Here is a 20535-nt window from a genome sequence, read left to right on the forward strand (position 1 = left end):
AAAAAATTATAGGCACCTGCCATACTAGGCTCAGGTCCTCGGGTGCCTTAATATAAACAAGCCCCTGTCTGCAATGCCACATGGTAATTGCTCTCAGAATTGCACTTTGCTCACTGCATTTGCAGCTGTAAATAAGCCCTATAGTTTCTCTCATTGCATCTGCTAATGCTACACCTGGACACTAAAATGGGGCATCAGTAGAGGAGGGTTTCATTTAAGAATAACAGAATTATGTTCCATTAATTACCATCATAAATGCCCATAAGGTCAGGCATTTTTGTCAACATTTGCTAATCTGCCCAATACTAATACTATCAGTGCAGAGGTACAGAAAGCTGCCGTTCAGTTGACCTCAGTACAAGGTTACCAGATCATATTAAAAAATAATCAGCCACACCTTTAATAAACATAATGTGCTGATCCTGTCAACTTAGCTCAGCTCCTCATATTATCTTGGTTGGCCAGTGTCCTTTGAGCTGTATTAGAGAAGCCTAGGAAATGGCACCAATTCCCAAAACAGTAGTAAAAAGGTAAATCTACTGTATAGATGGTGTGGGATGGGGCCTCCTAGGGCCCATCCAAGAATTTGTCACCCACAGACAGTGCCAACATTTTTTGTAGGTTATATAGGCTTATGGTGGAAAGAAGAATATTTTCCCAGATTGGGGCCCAATAGAAAATCTTCTGGTTCTGGCAGGCCTGTCCAACACTGGTTAAGGCTGGACCTGAAAGCTCCAATCTATTTTCCCAAGCCGCCATGCAATGTACATCCTAAATATATACGAACCAGTCTTATAGTATGTGACTAATGTTAGGAGCATGCCAAAGAACCACTTGTAACAGGCTTAAATACATGTTATTTCATTGAGAACAGTCTGTGCTATTGTCTGTTCTATTGTCTGTTCTATTCACAAAAATACAAAATACAAGTCTAATCCTGCACTTTAGTCACCCACCAACTGAAGTGTATCTGAGATGGAAGAATCATTTAAATAAGTTGAGTTAGTCACAGGAATGTTATATATAAATAGTCCCAAAGAACACATGCTTAGGTCTCATGCTTTTATGCAATACTTAATTTAATCCATTTGATCCAGTAAACAACTATATGAACAGGATTGGTTAACCCAATACAATTATCAGGAACATGCAAAGTCTAATGTCTTTAGAACAAATGCAATAGGCAGCACTGGACTTCTTCCTTTGGAGAAAGACAGTCTATAGGTTTGGCAGAACTATAACTTACTTACTGGTATCGTTTTAGCCCAAACCAGACCTAATGGCACATGCTGCTGGGGAGGTAACTCCCTTTTTGGTTATACTCCTGCACCGCCTCCCTACAATTCTTGCTTTTGTGACATAACTACCAGTTGAACTGGAAGCTCAAAATCCAACTTTTGGGCTCCACCAGTGTACATGACAACCTCATTCTGGATATTTCCATTGCTTGTCATTCATTCATTCATTAACAGCCATAAACAGTGCATTTGTACACATTAAAGGGGTAATTCAAGTGGAAATCTACCCAAAATAAAATAAATTTTAAATGCTCTGCAAAAAACAGTTTTTGGATGGAGCTCCCCTTTCACCTTCACCAAACTTTTCAAGCAACATAGCACAAACAGCTTTGTTTAAATAAACTCTTTCTCCAAATTCTATGTCTATAAAGCAGATTTATTAAAAAATCTGATTTTCTAGCCTCACAGAAGCTGCGATAAAGCAAGATTCAAACTGACTAATCTGTTAAAAAGTCTTCCATTGGTTTATATATTTCACAGCAGTAACAGCAGCAACAGCAGCAACAGCAGCAACAGCAGCTCTAGCCCCAACTGAGCTCCCTGAACATTTATGCATCTCTGAAAGAGCAGCTGTTACAATCTGATGTATTAATTGCTGGAATTTCTTTCTGGTGCTGCTGAGAAATGTTATCAACAAATATATTACATTCTAGAAAGTCATAGGCTTGGCTTCCATTATTTCTGATGAAATATTTACATGAACATATTTGATGAAGATGAGCTGTCCCTTTAATACAAACCGATGATGGTAAATGACTGACTTGCAGGGAATACAGATATATTATACAGCACTCCAGGCATATAAAGCTTGTATCTCTTAAATGCCAGCTGCTGAAGCCAGAACCAGCCCCAATGTGATTTTCTTATAGGGAAAATTTGACCCCCAGACTTCTCAGTTTGCCAGTAAGCCAGTTTATAGGTTCCACAATCATTGCCACTTAAAGAGACTCTTCCACTCTGATTCTCTTTGAAAAGAACCCAATTCACCTTTACACCCTGTAGAATTAATTACCAGAGAGCATATATAAAGATTGTATCAGAGATCTCAAATAAACAGATACTGCAGGAGCGGCTATAGGTAATAGGTAACAAGGTAACCTGCCAACACCCATAATGGCAATGCAGACTAGAGGGAATTTTAGTTTGTGCCCAGGGGCAACCGTGGGGCTGTTGCTGCCTGTGGCAGCCAATGCTGCTCCCCCCAGTTACATCATTTACACGGTAAATATAAAACCAGGATATAAATCACGAGAATCAGTAAAGTAGCTTCACTCACATGAGCTCCAAACAAACATTGCTAACTGCAATCAAATCAATAGGAGATGGGGGAATGGTTTAAAGAGGATATTTACCCTAGTCCACCAGGTTCAGATGCCCACTTTTAAATTAATAAACAGAAGCTACACATTACATTGTATAACAATTGCTAAAATATTTTCAGAATGCATGTTGGCTTGTAGCCCCCCAGCTGTTATTGAGCTGCCCAACATCCAGCAAATCAGAATTGCATGTCAACAACAGCTACAGATTGGACATCCCTGATATATTTTGTTTCAGACGGGTGATTCAAGCCTTCCTGTATGGCGAGGGGCAACACTCTTCTGTCTCTTCTGCTAGGAAGTTAACATACAGTAATTATCAACTTACTGAGATTCAACACATAAATTCTGATGTGTTCATGTGAGGTTTAATACCAGATTGACATCCCCTTCCCAGAATTCCTAAATATAGCCTGCCCTGAGGGTGAGTAGAAAGATGTTACAAACTGCATAGACAGCAAATGGATTTATTGGCAGAAGGACAAGAAACTCCTCATAAGAACCCCATTTAAACCTCTGGGAACCTATACCAGTAGCACATTTCAGATGCCAGTGATTATTTTGTGCGCACCCTCCTTATTCAGACCCTGAACTTAAGGCAATGGTTTATACTAAAGGTCAGACATTTAAAATGTAGAACTGTATTGCACTGTACATTTCAAAATCGGCTTCATGTCTAAAAGTCAGACTGTGATTTAACAAATATATGTGCGAGAGCCAACCTGAACCATCCTGTTAATTATATGCCCTTCAAACACATATGTACAAGTTGTCCTTGGCACAGTATATATATATTGTTCTTTATTAGCCTGCAGGTAGGAACTAAAATTGTACATGTGTGACTGGCTAAAACTGGTGGGAGTTTGTAGATACAATTGCTGCAGTATGTATAATGCCATAAAGACATTGGTACAATACAATGTGTATTTTATAGCTAGTGCTGGGAGCAGGAGTGTAGGAGTGGGTTGCTGCCTAACAAATGTTCTATAAAGGATATGTATTTACACCAATACAACCCAAAAAAGGTGGCTTTTCATGCCTCAGTTTGGATAGCTTCCCATTTCCTGAATCCCACAATAGATTCATTGGTTTAAAGGGCAATTAGTGATTCATGTTAAAGGAGAACTAAAACCTTAAAAATAGATGTGGCTAAAAATGCCATATTTTACATACTGAACTTATTGCACCAGTCTAAAGTTTCAGCTTGTCAATAGCAGCAATGATCCAGGACTTCAAACTTGTCACAGGGGGTCACCATCTTGGAAAGTGTCTGTGACACTCACATGCTCAGTGGGCTCTGAGCAGCTGTTGAGAAGCTAAGCTTAGGGACCGTCGCAAATTATCAAGCAGAAAACGAGGTTTGTCTGTAATATAAGCTGATGCTACAGGGCTGATTATTAAATATGATGCTAATTGCACTGGTTTCTGTGCTGCCGTGTAGTAATTATCTGTATTAATTACTAATCAGCCTTATATTGGGACATTTCTATTCTATGTGTACTGTATATTGTCCCTAAGCTCAGTAAGTGACAGCAGCACAGAGCATGTGCAGTGAATCAGCAGAAAGGAAGATGGGGAGCTACTGGGGCATCTTTGGAGACACAGATCTTCCCTGCTAAAGGGCTTTGGTTGCCTTTGGCTGGTACAGAAACCCATAACATAATGTACAACATTTCTAGACTACTTCTTTAGTTAGGCTTTAGTTCTCCTTTAAGGGACACTATTCCTATAATGTATTGTGTTTTTGATGCACAAGCCATCAAACAGGCAAACACAGAAATCACTGTATGAAACATTTGTTGTGGTCTGTCTGGAGCTAACAGCGTAGGCTTTGGAGTGGCCGCTTTTGAAGCCTTGGTTACTAAGGTGCTGCTGATCCGCTGGTGATTATGTACTGGCACAGCTGGCAGCTTTAGTCCTCTATCAGATGTACAAAGCCTGCTTTTGCTATTCTTAGTTTACACCGTTGTATTTCTAGCAATTAGCTTTCTCACCGGCGCATTTATAATTCACACCGAGGTGGCAGCCTTTGTGAAGGTGAAATGAGCCTGATGTTTGCTCTGACACTTTGTTATTGTATTTTAACCGTCACTAACTCCTGGCACTATCATCCTCCAACTTAAAAACCTCCATTTACAAAGAAAAGCCTGAGAGTGACAGCTTGAAATTGGGGCTCTTTACAAACCAGCGAGGGCTGACAGCTCCGTCGATATGAAGCAATGCACCAGTGACTGGTAACAAGCCCATTCTATTTGCCACCAGTCATTCCTAATTTAAGACAACCAGAGGAAGCAGGAACAAGGATCCATTTAATACAAAATAATAATGTATGTCCATGCAAAACAAACAGGCTAGGGGCTGCCGTATGTGTGCAAACAGAAATTGTTCAGGCTAAGATTTCTTTGTACACTGATACAATTGGCAACTTACTACCCGGTTTGTTTTGCACTGACATAAATGATTATTCATTCCCTGGCTACCGATAAACCAAAGCATTTATGTGTACGAGATAGAGACTGATGAATGTAAGCTCCGCTGGTGCAGAGACTGATGTGAATAATGTATAATATCTGTACAGCACTGCGGAATGTGTTAGCCCTATATAAATGAAATAATAATAAATAATATATCGCTGATGCATTTATTCATTGCTTTACAGAGTCTGTTCATGATTTGCGTCAGTCTCTTCCCCAGTACGTCATTAATTCATGGACAGATAATAATAACTGAAGTGCCAAAACCTGACCAATTACAACTACAAGTAGAGAAACTGACCTGATTTTGATTTTAACCACAGGGCAAAATAAAATTACATTTGCCCTTGGCCTCTAGAATTGTCCCTGGGCCCCTTGGAAAGGAGAGCGGATCAAAGTACAAAGAATATTGTGTAACAACTTTTTGTTATTGGAGCCCTCCAGTTGTTGTTGAAATCCAGTGCCAGGGGCCTGCCTGTCCTAACCCTTTAGCTGCTGCACAGAACTACACACCCACTGCCATACATTCCAGACTGTGCTTGACATTATGACTCATGAACACAAGCAGAGAGATACACATATAGATTTATGCTAATACACAGCCCATTTTTATTAAGCAGTGCTACTGCAATATAAACCTGCTGCCTGTTGGAAGGCAAAACCTTTAGGGCAGAGACACACGGTCATATTCAGGGAGTTTAGTCGCCTGGCGACAAATCTCATCTTCTTCGGGGCGACTAATCTCCCTGATCTGCCTTCCCGTCGACTAGAATGTAAATCGCCGGCGTGATAGCACTTGGAGCACTTCATTTTCCGAAGTCACCCGGCGTTTCCTCGTGAGGCAACTTTGGGCGACTTCGGAAAACGAAGCACTACGAGTGCCATCCCGCCGGCAATTTACATTCTAGCCGACGGGAAGGCAAGGGAAGGCAGTTCAGGGGGATAAGTCGCCCCGAAGAAGAGATATGTCGCCGAGCGACTAATATCCCCGAATCTGACTGTGTGTCTCTGCCCTTAGTGCAACAGAATAGAGCTGCTTAGTAAGAATGGGCCGGTGTATTTGTTGTGCCATTTATAGATGTGGGTCATAATGTGTCACTACGGACGTGGGTGTGTATGTGAGTGCATGTGTGTGTGTAAGGCTGCAGTATTCTATATAGCAGGTGAATGTAATGATGTACACCCACAATGCAGCACATACAGTATGATTATATACAGGTACACATATCTATATGAAAATAACACATACTTATGCACTAACTTCCACCCACCTCTACCTATAAGCACAGTCCTACACAGGCACAGAGAGCTCCGAGGAGAGGGAGTGTTTGGGTTTGGGAACGTATCGGGCACCTGTGCAAAAAGCAGTAGGTACCTGCTGTTTAGACCAGGGTTGTCCAACCTGCTGCCCTCGGCTCTTGCTGAATTATAACTAGCTGTATGCCCTGATGGCTGCACAATGTACGCTGAGAAGGAGATGGAAGGCTGCAGGTTGGCTATATCTCTCCCTGTATGTCAGAATGAGATATACCCAAGGACTACTGCAAAGGCATGTATGCACAGACACAGAAGACTTGTAACCTGTGGGCACGACGAAAGTAATATCTGAAGGCAAAATGAGGGAGAGTGGAAAAACATACCCAATACCTATAGCCAGAAGGACCCGCAACAACAAACACCTACACATGCTGCACATACTCCCATGATTGTCAGCACTTAGCCAACATCTATATTTAGCTGTCACCATTCTGAGTAGTCCCCCCCATCCACCCAATGCCTCTCACCCTTCCGTGGGGTCTTCCTCGCCAGGACTTAAAGGGTCAAATGCAGGATCTTCTGTCTCCTGTTGGGACACTGCCAGGGGTTCCATCCTGCACTCTCCCAGACAGGCTCGGGGTGCTGAGAGTGCAGGGACGCTGCTTGTCAGCCAGAGAATGCACTCCGGGTGGTTACCAGGGAAACCAGAAGGAAAAGAGTCTATGGGTAGGGGGGTCTATCTGGTACTAAATTGGGAGCGCATAGGGAGAAGAAAGTGAACACTGTCAAAAAAAAGGGCAAAAAGGGGAAATGAGAGACAAGTGAAAAATAAAAGACAGGGAAAGGAGAATGAGAGAAGAAAAGCAGGAGAAAAGAAAAACTGGGAAGAGAAAAAGAGAGGAGGAGAAAGGGAGGGCAAAGAGGAAGAGAATTGCAGGAGGAGGGAGAGAAAATGAAATAGGAATTAAAGAAAGAAGACAAAAATAGACTGCTCTGTAATGGTAGAGGTACACTAGTGTTAATACGATGAAGAGAAGCATGGGAAGTGGCAATGACCCCTTAACCTATTTACGGCTGTGTGAGGGGCACAGGGGGTGGCTGGGGACGGGCAGGTGAATGTGAAGAGGGAATGAGTAGCCAGTGGGTAGAGGGCAACCTGCCAGACAAAGTATGCAAGCCCAGATTATAGGCATCCTCTTACAGCAATGACAGGCAGCAAGGATAATTATAGACCCAGGGCTAACATTGGCGGTTGGCGGCCAGGGAAAAATACTGCGTGGGACCCCCATTATTTATAACACAACCTCCAGCTCTTATTAAACTACAACCTCAACATGTCTTGATTTTTGGCTTAACAACAGCTGCAGCCTGCAGGATATACGGCTTAAATTCTAAGTTTTATTGATTGAGCCTGACAATACAATTTACCACTATTTTACAAAAAAACTGCATAATTCATCACGTATTTTGCAGTGTACTTTGTAGAACAGTTACTGTTCATTGCATTTTAATGGAACACTGTAGGATACAGGAATTCTACACGCAAAACGATTTGGAACAAAAAATACCAGTACAGGTATGGGACCTGTTATCCAGAATGCACGGAACCTGGGGTTTTCCGGATAACTGATTTTTCTGTAATTTGGATCTTCATACCTTCTACTAGAAAATCATGTAAACATTAAATAAACCCAATAGGCTGTTTTTGCCTCCAATGAGGATTAATTACATCTTAGATTGGATCAAGTACAAGGCACTGTTTTATTATTACAGAGAAAAAGGAAATCAATAGAATTATTTGATTAAAATCGAGTTTATGGGAAACGGCTTTCCCTTAATTCTGAGCTTTCTGGATAATGGGTTTCCGAATAATGTATCCCGTACCTGTATCTTCCGCATGAATATAATACTGCCTGTTCAGCAACACTGTTTTCAAGAGTGTCAGTAATAGGAGATATACCTAGATGACCCCCTATTCATCCCCTAACTTGAGTATCATTCAACCAGGAACGCCATGTCACAGGCTGGCAAGGAGCCTCCAAGAAACTCGCCTGCCCTTACCACATGCCTAACTTATGGGTACAGGCAGATACAAGTGAGTTCTATCCTCTCCCTCTGCAATTGCCACAAAATCTGGGATCCAGGCAATGGCCCTATCTTGCACCCATCACCCAGACATCTTTGGCCAGACCCTTGCCTCTCCCCATAGGGCAGACTGTAATCACTGGTGAGGAGTTGTGTCCCTTACTTTGTGCATTATACTGCACCGCACAGTATCAATAGCATGGCCTAGTATTCTGATTCTGAGTAGCACTGGGGTCAGACTCATAAGCAACTAAACCTGTTCTGGTTTAGGGCATTTGTTTACAGTAGTGATAGGCGAATCTGTGGCGCATTGCTTCGTCATAAAATTCGCAAATTGACAGAGAAATTCGAGAAGCAGGGTAAAATTTGTGAAACAAATTGATGTCAATGGGCATTAAAATAATTTTGAAGAGCTGCAATTTTGACGCGAGCGTCAATTTTTACACACACTACTATTTTGTTCAAATGCATTAAAGTCAATGGGCGTCAGAATAATTTTGACGTGTGACAATTTTTATGAGCACTACTTTTTTTTCATCAGTGAACTTTTGCCGCAGTTCTGCAAATGTATTCGCTGGCGGCGAAAAGTGGAAATTTGCCGCAAATCCACGCCTGACAAATTTATTTGCCCATCACTACTTTTCAATCCAACAGCTTTTCTGCATCATAGTAACCAGGACACATGGGGATAGATTCACTAACAGGTGAATTTTCACCAGCGTCAGCCTCGCACCATTAAACCAGTCGCAAATGCGCTACGACTGCGCCAATTCACTTATTTGCAGAGTTTAGCTTTGGGTGCCGAATGTTGGCGACTTTTCTTAGCGAAGATGACTAGCGAAAATTCGCTAGTGATCTTGAGCTTAGGTCAATTTGAATAGGGTGGGTAATTTAAAGTTATATGGACATCTTTATTATAAATGTTGGTGCAAATGCTTGAAGTTACCACTTTTTATTACACATGTCCAGGGAACCTTAAAAAAAACATGAGAATTTCTATAATGCCCTACACATATGTTAGGAAATGTCTGGAGAAAAGAAAAATGTGTTAGGACGTTTGCAGGCAATCCCGCTTTAAAAAAGGAAAAGCCGCCAGCGGTTTTGGAACTTTAAAAGGCAGGGAGGAGAAATCGAGCGCCGCCAGATGGATCGTCGCCATGACGCCTTTTCAGAAGAGGAGTGCAAGCGGAGTATCGGTAAGATATTTCTTAATAAAGTCTTTGCGAATGTAAACTAATTTGTGTGCTGGTGGTTTTTTTTTTCATTAAGGGCAAACAAATTTTTTATATAAAAAAAATCATGTTACTGTTCCTTTAAATCACAGACATTTTCTACCTACCAACTACAATTATATTTTACCAACCCCCATCAGTTGGGTTTAGGGGCACAGGCTGGACAAGTGGCAAAACAATGGATTTTCCAAGGTACCCAAAGTAATATCCTATGATAAATTATAATATATGTAATAAACCTTCACGAAATGGTCTCCATAAAGTAGAATTATTGCTCACCACATAGGGGCACTGCCCTGAGCTCTCAGCAAAGGGAGCGGATAACCAAAAATAAATGTGCAGCAGGCACACAAATGAAGGCAATCATCTATCAAATAGTTGAAGCAAAGTAAAAATATTTATTGTGTCCTCTGCCTGCGGAGGACACAATAAATATTTTTACTTTGCTTCAACTATTTGATTGAAGATTGCCTTCAAATTTAAAATATATAACATAAACATATATTATTATTAATATCTTAAATAAATCTTTTTACTTTGCTTCAACTCTTTGATGGAAAATTGCCTTCAAATTAAAATATATAACATCAACATATATTATTATTAGAAATTATATAGAAGGCAATCTCAATTGACTTAAATGAAACAGTATGGCTAAGGGTTAAGCATAGTTTATGTAGAATATCTAGAGAGAAAGTCTATGGAGCGGCCAACCCTTAAACAGGTATGGGATCCGATATCCAGAAACCCATTATCCATAAAGCTTTGAATTACAGGAAGGCCAACTCCCGTAGACTCTATTGTAATAAAATAATTCACCCTTTTAAAACATATTTCCTTTTTCTATGTAATAGCAAACAGTACCTTGTTGAACTTGATTCCAACTAAGATATAATGATTCCATTGGGTTTATTTAATGTTTTAATTAGTAGACTTAAGGAATAGAGATCCACATTGGGGAAAGATCCATTATCCGGAAAACCCAAGGTCCTGAGCATTGTGTATAACAAGTTCTATACCTGTAATGGTTTATATTTAATGTGTTTGGTGTTGCTGGCCCTAATAATTTATACTGAAAATAGTTTATGTAGAATATTTAGGGAGAAGGTCAATGGAGAGGCCAGACAATACACTTAAATGGTTATAATGCTTTTTATTTGTTTTGGTGTTGCTGGGTCTCTAAAAAGTCTTTAGGCTAGGGCCAGACAATGGCGGATCTCGGCCTGCATTTCTCTGCAGGCCGAGAATCCACTGCCCGCTGTGCTGTTCTTCTACCCTTGTTCTGCCTGCACCCGGAAGCATTGTTTCTGCTTTGGTGCCGGTCGATGATGTGGATTTCAGTGCTGAAATGAAACATTTTGCATTTCACACTAAAATCCACCCGCAGTTCAAAAGGCAAGGGGAGCAGAAGGGCAGAATATTCTCCACCTGCAGAGAATCCGCATTAGTATACATTGTCTGGCCCTATAAATCCGCATTGGTATACATTGTCTGGCCCTATAAATCCGCATTAGTATACATTGTCTGGCCCTATAAATCCGCATTGGTATACATTGTCTGGCACATACCTGTATCCTGCAGGGCCTGTAGAGGGGTTGTAGTTCACACTGAGATGAATACTTCTGGAGCCATCATATGTCTGTTGGGCTGAGGGGATGAGAAATAGCTTTAGTTAACTTTCTAAATGCCATAAAAAAATCTGAGTCATTTTATCAAGTGCAGCAGGAATGTAATCCACTTGGCTTTTATATAAGCCCTATTAAAGTACCGAGTGGTGCTCTGCCTGTGCTTGCTGCACTTGGGGTTGTTCCCAGTACACAGGCATATTCCTTACGCTAAATAATACAACTTCATTGTGGTACTTCCTGACAATAAACTGCAATAACGTCCTTTCTGCACTTGTATTGACAAGATTATGACTAGGATATACTTTTCTCTTTTCCAAGAAGCAGCTCCTCACGGTGCTGCTTTATTCCTACCTTTCTGTAGATGCAGACACTTCAGCTGGATACAGGGATATTTAACACAGCAATAATATGCCACTATAGATCCTAAGATTAGCTTAGTTAATTTTGCTTCTCCAGCAGAATCCTGCATTGAAATCTATTTTTCAAAATACAAACAGATTATTTTTATATTTCATTTTGAAATTTGACATGGGGCTAGACATGTTAGTTTCCCAGATGCCCTCAGCCATGGGACTTGTGCGCTGATAAACTTCAGTCATTCTGTAATGCTGCGCTGCAAGTTGGAGCCATATCAACCCCTCTCTTTCCCCTCCCCCAGCAGCCAGTAATGGAACTAGGTGGGGGCAGGCCCTGGTGTGGGCTGTGCAGCCGGAGCCCCCCCCCGCACCCTCGTCTGTGTGAATTTACTTTGCGGCTGCAGCCGACTCCAGCCGGATGCAACGCGCACGATCTGCCGGGGGGCCCCTGCGGGGGTGCGGGCCCTGGCCCAGTTGCACCCCCTGCTCCCCCGGTAGTTACGCCACTGCCAGCAGCCTATCGAAAGAACAATGCGAAAGTAACCAAATAACAGCTCCCTGATACCTGCATGCTAACAATTCTCTCATGTCCCACCTTTGGTAGATATAAGAACAGCACACAATCTTAAAAATCCAGCTAACCAAAGTCACAACTCCTTAGGTTACATTGAGTAGGAGAAACAATAGCTCATCTATAAGCAGTTGCATTGTGAAGTGTTGGCTCTTTCTAAAAGCACATGACCAGGCACAATCACCTGAGATGGCTGCAATATTACAGCTAAAAATGCATTTATTAGTTCACGAATAACATTTTAAATGGTAGATGATTTACATGCAACGCACACATTGCAATTTAGTTAAAAAAAGATACATAAAAATCATGACAGAATCCCTTTAAGCTTCCCACTGACTATAACAGGCAATGGTTAGGGCCAGATTTGGATTGTGTGCACTCCCGCTCTGCCCCAGCTTGCACCTCCCAAACACGGCAGTCACACTAAATCACTTGTCATTGTTACTATGAAGTTGTGAGTTGGGGACACCTGTCAGTGTGTGAATGCCTGGAATCTGGCTGTGACATCAGCATTAAATAAACAAATACACCCAGACTGGTAGAGTTAATATGCATACCTAGTGAGGTATCACTACTGCTTGCCAGAATTATGCCATTTATATATCTACATGAGGGTCATTTTCTGAAATTATTACAAAGCCTATGAGTTAATGAATGTCTTTATTTGGGCCAAATGTGCCACAACTAGTAACATTCTCTCTGTGCACAACAAACTAGGGATGCACCGAATCCACTATTTGGGATTTGGCCGAATCCCGAAATCCTTGGTGAAAGATTCGGCCGAATACAGAACCGAATCCAAATCCTGATTTACATACGCAAATTATGGGCAGGAAAGGAAAAAGTGTGGAAAAAAAATCTTTTGTGACGAAAAGTCCTGTGATTTCCCTACTCGCCCCTAATTTACATATGCAAATTAGAATTCAGATTTGGTTCTGGACGAATCCCAAATCGAATCCTGCATTCGGTGCATCCCTACCACAAACACATGCAGTTTATGATACTCTTCTATAATGTTATTTTCTTTGGTTATACAATAAAAAGTTGTTTTCTTCCACCTCCACTTTTCAAAGTACTGGGAGAGCTATGTAACTTTTCAATGTGTTAAATAAAAGTGAATTTAAGTTGACACCAAACCTATAATTCAGTGAGAAAACATGCTGCTGTTTCCATATCATTTTATGCATTCAGGGCTCGACTCGACGTTGCAGTTGAACAATGTCCATTGCAAACAATGCTTTCATATTCAAACTTGCAGCAGACTTTTAAAAACGAATTGTTGATTGGTTGCTATTGGGAAGTGCACTTCTACAAGGTAGCACCTATGCTGGTGAATAAACTTTGCAATCCCGCAGTTGTAAGTGCTCATTTACTAAGTATAATGCAAAGTGCAAACATCAGGCACAAATCACCATGATATTTTGCACTTTGGCACACAGACCTGTATGTAGCACCCTAGTTGTATAGACCTCTTCTTCTGTAATGAGAAGTACATTGCTGTATTTATGAGGGATGGGCTGTTGGAAGCACATGGATCCCTTAGTGCTCCCCCTAGCTTATTCAGATGCACACGTTAGGACGCACCACTTAGCAACTAGCTAGAACACATGTATTAAGTGCATGACTGCCTTACACCAAATAGTGTTGAACTCCAAGGTAATCCAAGGTAAAGTGCAGGGTGTAGTGGAAATGATCACTTACAGTCACAGCTTTACACCGCTTTTATGCAGGAGTGGGTCCAGGGTGCAATTGAGCTCTCTGCACTAGAAGAGATGAACTTCTTGTTTAATGACCAAAAATGTGGTTCTTAAAGTTACCAGGAGCGGCTTTTTGCTACCCCTGGTAATGCAGGAGCTGCTGTCGACTGAGACGAGTATCTCAACTTGCCTCATGGCAGCAGCGGCACTGGCCAGGCAGTTTGATGTTCTGTCACCTGAGCTACCCGTATTGGCTGCGACACATGGGTTTTACCACCAGCAATTTCCATTATTGCCGGTGGGAACGTTTTTACAAGAGATTAGTTGCCCACTAATCACTGTTTACTAATCCCCAGATGTGCCATTGCCCTTAAAATGATTGTTCACCTTCAAACACTTTTTTTCAGATCAGTTGATTTCATATAGTTCACAATAAACAAAGACTTTTTTCAATTGCTTTCCATATTTAATTTTTAACTATTTTCCCAGAATTTAAGTTTAAATTTACATTTTCTTGTCTCTGGTGTTTCAGTCTGGCAGTTTAGTGATCCAGGAGCATCTGAACTGTTACAATTTGCTACATTTAGTTGGTTCATTTAGTTGATATATTTCTCAGCAACATCTGTGGAACATTAGCAACTATTGTATCAATTCGAACAGCTGCCTGTAATGAAATCCAGAGATTCTGTTCAGCAGGGACAAGGATAACAAATGTATCAACTAAGGGCACATTTACTATGGGTCGAATATCGAGTGTTAATTAACCCTTGATATTCGACCATCAAAGTAAAATCCTTCAACTTCGAATATCGAAGTCGAAGGATTTATCGCATTTAGTTAGATCGTTTGATCGAAGGAAAACGATCGAACAATTTTCCTTCAATCAAAAATTGCTAGGAAAGCCTATGGGGAAGGTCCCCATAGGCTAACATTGGTGCTCGGTAGATTTTAGGTGGCGAAGTAGGTAGTCGAAGATTTTTTTAAAGAGACAGTACTTTGACTATCGAATGGTCGAATAGACTAACGATTTTTAGTTCGAATTGTTCGATTCAAAGTCATAGTCGAAGGTCGAAGTAGCCAATTCGAAATTCTAAGTTTTTTTCATTTGAATCCTTCACTCGAGCTTAGTTAATGTGCCCCCAAATGTATCAATTTAGAACAGTTTACAGGGTCGGCGACCTCCCTCCCAGAGCTGCTTAAGAAGGTGAAAAATTTAACTTTACACTTCAATATTAGAGAAACAGTCACGAATAGAAAATAGAAAGTAATTGGAAAAAGCCTTTAATTCTGGTGATCTATCGGAAACCAACTGAACTGAAAGAAAGTGTTTGAAGATGAACAACCCCTTTAAGCAGCTCTGGGAGGGAAGTCACTGACTGTAACTGTTCTACACTGATACAATTATTTTGATATCTTTGTCCCTGCTGAGCAGAATCCCTGAGTTTTGTTAAAGGCAGCTGTTAGAATTGATACAATAGTTGCTAATATTCCACAGATGCTGCTCAGCAATGTATCAACTAATGCAGCAAATTGTAACAGTTCAGAATATGCTCCCGAATCCCTCAGATGCCAGAACGAAACACCAGAAACTTTTCTGGAAAAACTGTAAAAAATAAAATATGGAAAGCAATTGAAAAATGTCTAAATTTCTGGTGAACAATCTGAAAATAACTGCACTGAAAAAAGTGTACATACGGTTTTCAGCTCAGGCTGGGAACTGTCTGTACTAGCAAAGACATTTATTTCCAAGTCAATAGCAGAAGTCAGGCATGGTTTTAGGCAAAATTAAATCAAAATTAAATCAATATAGAACTAGGGTTAAATCAAAATTAAATCAATATAGAACTAGGGTTATACCACAGACTCATGTAAGAGTAGATATCACTGTGGGTTTGCTGCCTGCCTATCTGTAATTGGGAGAAGTACAGTTGATCAGATCACATTATGCTACACACTGCTACATCCACATAATACACTAAACTGAATTTAGGCATTTTTGCTGTCCCTATGACTTAATTATGCAGTGAAACAGAGCCCAAGGACCTGCTGCAAAAGCAGAAGAAGGTGTGTAAAATGCAACAAAATTTAGACTTCATTTTGCTTTTTGCAAGCTGCCTTATGCTAAGTAAATGACTCCCATTAAGCATTAAACTAGTTAGAGAGGGTTCCTTCTTCCTACTAATGTTACTGCTATAACGTAAATTAAGTTCAGATGCCCGAGAGCCCAAGACTTGTTTATAACCTTTGACTTTTATCATGTACAATTCTTTTTTGGGGTTGGGGGTAATGCTGCAATATGATCACTATTTCCCCAAGTCCATGAACCTGATAAACCATAAATCCGATCTTATAATCTTATCTCATGGGAAGTCAGTAACAATGGGAACATCACAGGTCATTAGACTGCTGAACCAGGACATGCCACCTTAAGCTGGCCATAGACTCAAAGATCATCCAACGATCGGACTTCCCCATCTCCCGACCTGCCACTAACCATCAGATCAAATAAAGTAGAAAAGAACAGATCAGCCAATGTTCTGCCCCTGACAGCAATCGTACGAAAGTTATGTCCGACAAAGCTGGTGACAGTCTCCCACTGAAAATCGTACGGTCGGCAATACATGCAGAGATATTATCGGCAGCCGACAGAAATCTTTTAACCTGTCCGATCATCCAAACGTCCGATTTCCGCCGGACGAAAAATGTCTGGACTCTCCACACATGACTCGATTCATACGAACAGATCTTTGCGTCTATGGCCAGCTTAACCCATAATCTCCCATATCCCTCCCCCCTCTTCTTTTTCTCACTTGCATCTATTTGATCTATGTGACACACTACGTCACCACAATACAGTATTATACTGCTGTTTTTTATATTGTCATATATTGCACTGCTGTTTTTTTTATATTATTTCTTTATTTTTTATACAATCTTCACTCACTGTTACTATGTAAATAACATGGTTCATGCCACCTTAAAGGACCAGTAACATAAAAAAAATTTTTTAAAAAATTCGTTAGTACACATCAAAACAAAAACACCAACACAAATTATACTTTAAAATCACAACGCTTTTATTAAGAAATAACTTACAGAAGCTGCACTTCCTGTCCTGTACAGAAACGGCGAAAAGGCGACCATCCATCCTGCTGGGTTCGATTTCTCCTCCTGGCTACTCTGCTGACAGCGTGTGAACGAGGGATCTGGCTGGGGGGAGCAGCGAGGAGGAGGGAAGCCATGCACAGTGAAGGAGAGGAGAGCCGAGGAGAGCCGAGGAGAGATGATGCCTGTCCGTGAATAGTTGCTCGTTCACACGCTGTACTAACGAATTTTTTAAAAAAAATTTTTTATGTTACTGGTCCTTTAACCATAATCTCCCCTCCCTTTCTTTTTCTTACTTGCACCTACTTGAGCTACAGTATGTGACACTACGGGGCCCATTTACTTAGCTCGAGGAATAGAGGGAAAAAAACGTTGAATTTCGAATGTTTTTTTTGGCTACTTCGACCATCGAATGGGCTACTTCGACCTTCGACTACGACTTCGAATCGAATGATTCGAACTAGAAATCGTTTGACTATTCGATAGTCGAAGTACTGTATCTTTAAGAAAAAACTTCGACCCCCCTAGTTCGCTACATAAAAGCTACCAAGGTCAATGTTAGCCTATGGGGAAGGTCCCCATAGGCTTCCTAAGCCTTTTTTGGTCGAACAAAAATCATTCGATCGATGGATTAAAGTTCGATCGAACGAATAGAGCTAAATCCGATATTCGAAGTTGAAGGATTTAACTTCGACAGTCGAATATCGAGGGTTAATTAACCCTCAATATTCAACCCTAAGTAAATCTGCCCCTACGTCACCACAATACTATACTATACAATTCACATAATATGTACTTTAATACTGTGTACTGTTACTGCACTTCGTGCACTGCACTGTTTCTTTTTTTTATATTTATTATTTATTTGACCGTCACTTCATGTAATATGGTTATTATGTGTCCTGTACTGCATTGCTGTGCCGTTTTTTATGTTTACATTTTTATACAATCTTCACTCACTGTCACATATGTAAATAACATGGTTCATCTTGCACTACATCTGCTCTGCTGCTATACTTAATTTAAAATTTTTCTTACAATTTTTATTTTTTTTGGCAATCCTTTTGTACTTCTAGTATTTAACTAGTATGTTTAATTTTGCACAGTCTAAAAAAGTGCACTGCATGTTGAACCTGTATAACTATGCATGTGACAAATAAGAATCTTATCTTATAAAAAGAAGGCACAGGCAGTTTTCAATGCATACTGATCTCCAGCCTTTTTTTAATCTAACACAAATATCAAACGAACGCTTGAAATGTGTGATAAACAGCCTTTTATCAGCAGAGGAAACATTATTCTGAGTGATTATGTCTCTTCAGAGATTTCCCTGGTGTAACAGACCCCAGCATGAATTACTAACTACAATTGCCAGCGACAGTAACTGAATACAAGCCAAAGTCTCCTAAAGGAGAATTATTCTGAAGTAAAAATGTAGAGAAACTTAATCTCAAGGAATCAAGAAACATAATAATTATTACCAGATAAAAATCCCCTCCGCCTGAGTCACTCCTTGATGGAGAGTTAGCTCAAATGCATCATCTAGACACAAGGGGCAAGATATCATTACGTAGCTGAACTATTCCTTGGACTGCTGCCTGGACACAAATTGCTGAGAGTGGGAGCGTAAAGAGTAACAATTACAGGTATAGGATCTATTATCCGGAATGCTTGGGACCTGGGGTTTTCCAGACAAGGGATCTTTCCCTTTTTTAGCACAATCTGCTAAAAAAATGTAAACATTAAATAAAACTAATGTGGTATTGTTCTATTATTACCCCTTATTCCTTAAGGAATAAGGGATTCCATAGCTGTATTTCAGAAACATAACTTTTAACTAATTATAAAGTTTATAAATTAATTTATTATAATTTCTGCATTTTAATGTGATTTTGTGAGTTTATTTGATGTTTTTGTTTTCATGATAGTTCCCTTTAACCTTTTGCAGGGAATCAAATTAAACGAGAGTTTAATCTTTAAAGGAGAACTAAACCCTGAAAATGAATGTAGCTAAAAAATGCCATATTTCACATACTGAACTTATTGGACCAGCCTAAAGTTTCAGCTTGTCAATAACAGCAATGATCCAGGACTTCAAACTTGTCACAGGGGGTCACCATCTTGGAAAGATGATCAAGCAGAAAATGAGGTTGGTCTGTAATATAAGCTGATGATACAAGGTTAATTATTAAATTCTGATGCTAGTTCCAATGCTGGTTTCTGCCATGTAGTAATTATCTGTATTAATTACTAATCAGTCTTATATTGTGACATTTCTATTCTATGTGTACCAGTAACTAGAGGGGGGAGGCCCTGGTGCGGGACGCACTGCCGGGCCCCCCGCCCCCCTCGGTATGCCCGGAACCGCCTGGAATTCATGGCGCGCGAGCTGCCAGGGGGCCCTAAGAGGGTGCGGGCCCTGTCCCAATTGCACCCCCTGCTCCCCTTGTAGTTACGCCACTGATGTGTACTGTATATTGTCAGTGAGTCCCTAAGCTCAGTAAGTAACAGCAGCACAGAGCACGTGCAGTGAATCAGCAGAAAAGAAGATGGGGAGCTCAGAGCCGGGCCAACCCGGCCAAGCGCCCTAGGCAGCCTGGCGGGCCAAGGCGCCGGCTCCGTGCGCGCTCGAATGCGCATGCGCGAAAGTGCGCTCCAGTGCGCATGTGCGAAATGTGTGCGCGCATGCGCGCAAGCTGCAAATGCCAGCCGAGGAGAGACGGGACTGGACACGGGGTAGGCGACAGAGCAGGTACGTGCCTGGCGCCCCCTCAGCTTTGCGCCCAAGGCACGTGCCTACTCTGCCTACCCCTAGTTCCGGCAGAGTTGGGGGAGCTACTGGGGCATCTTTGGAGACACAGATCTTTACTGCTAAAGGGCTGTGGTTGCCGTGGGCTGGTACAGAGGCCCAAACATAATGTACAATGTACATTATGTTCATCTATAAAAGAAAAGGGATCCCACAGTTCTGCTGTTTTGGATTTAACTCCATGAAAATGGTGAGTTGCGACAGCTGCAAAACAAGACTGAGCCTTGCACCTCCGCCATATAAAAATTTGGAGGGGCCCGGTGCATATTAAATCATGCTGCTCTGCTGGTTTTAATACTATAGAGTAAACTGACACGCAGTCTGGGACCCCTGTTTCCCAGACCCCCCAGCGACCACAGGGTCTATTTGCTCTAGTTACGCCACTGATGGTGGATGTTGCTGAAGGAATTTCGGAAGGAGGCCTATGTAAGGAGAATCCAGAACTGTGAGGTAGGCTGAACACCTCAGTGAAAGTGGAGCAAAGAGATCCTATGAACAATGGCTTTGGCAGTGACAAGATATAAGCTACTGTCATAGCGAGCTCTACAAGTCGGTCAGAATAGTTAACAAGGTTCTGTGTTCACTGAGAAGTAGTGAGATGTTAGGTGTCCGGTTAGGTGGCACCCTCCAGACTGTAGGAACTCCCGTGGGTAAGGTATGTACAGTATGTGTCAAATATACTGAAGGCAAACTGAGAAATC

At 41.1% G+C, this 20535-nt stretch overlaps 1 protein-coding gene across 2 annotated transcripts in view; it reads right to left on the reverse strand.

Moving 5' to 3' along the window:
- The window catches only part of ngef.S (neuronal guanine nucleotide exchange factor S homeolog), a 73809-nt gene that overhangs the window by 38020 nt on the left and 15254 nt on the right, over positions 1–20535 (reverse strand). Inside the window, exon 3 of one of the 2 annotated variants that reach the window (XM_018265843.2) lies at positions 11234–11312. In XM_018265843.2, the coding sequence (XP_018121332.1) occupies positions 11234–11312 (79 nt within the window). Of the gene's footprint in view, positions 1–6875; positions 6980–11233; positions 11313–20535 lie in introns of those variants that run through there. The other variant, XM_041564983.1, reaches the window with a different exon arrangement.

The sequence above is a fragment of the Xenopus laevis genome, chromosome 5S (genome assembly GCF_017654675.1).
Source record: "Xenopus laevis strain J_2021 chromosome 5S, Xenopus_laevis_v10.1, whole genome shotgun sequence".
NCBI lineage: Eukaryota > Metazoa > Chordata > Amphibia > Anura > Pipidae > Xenopus > Xenopus laevis.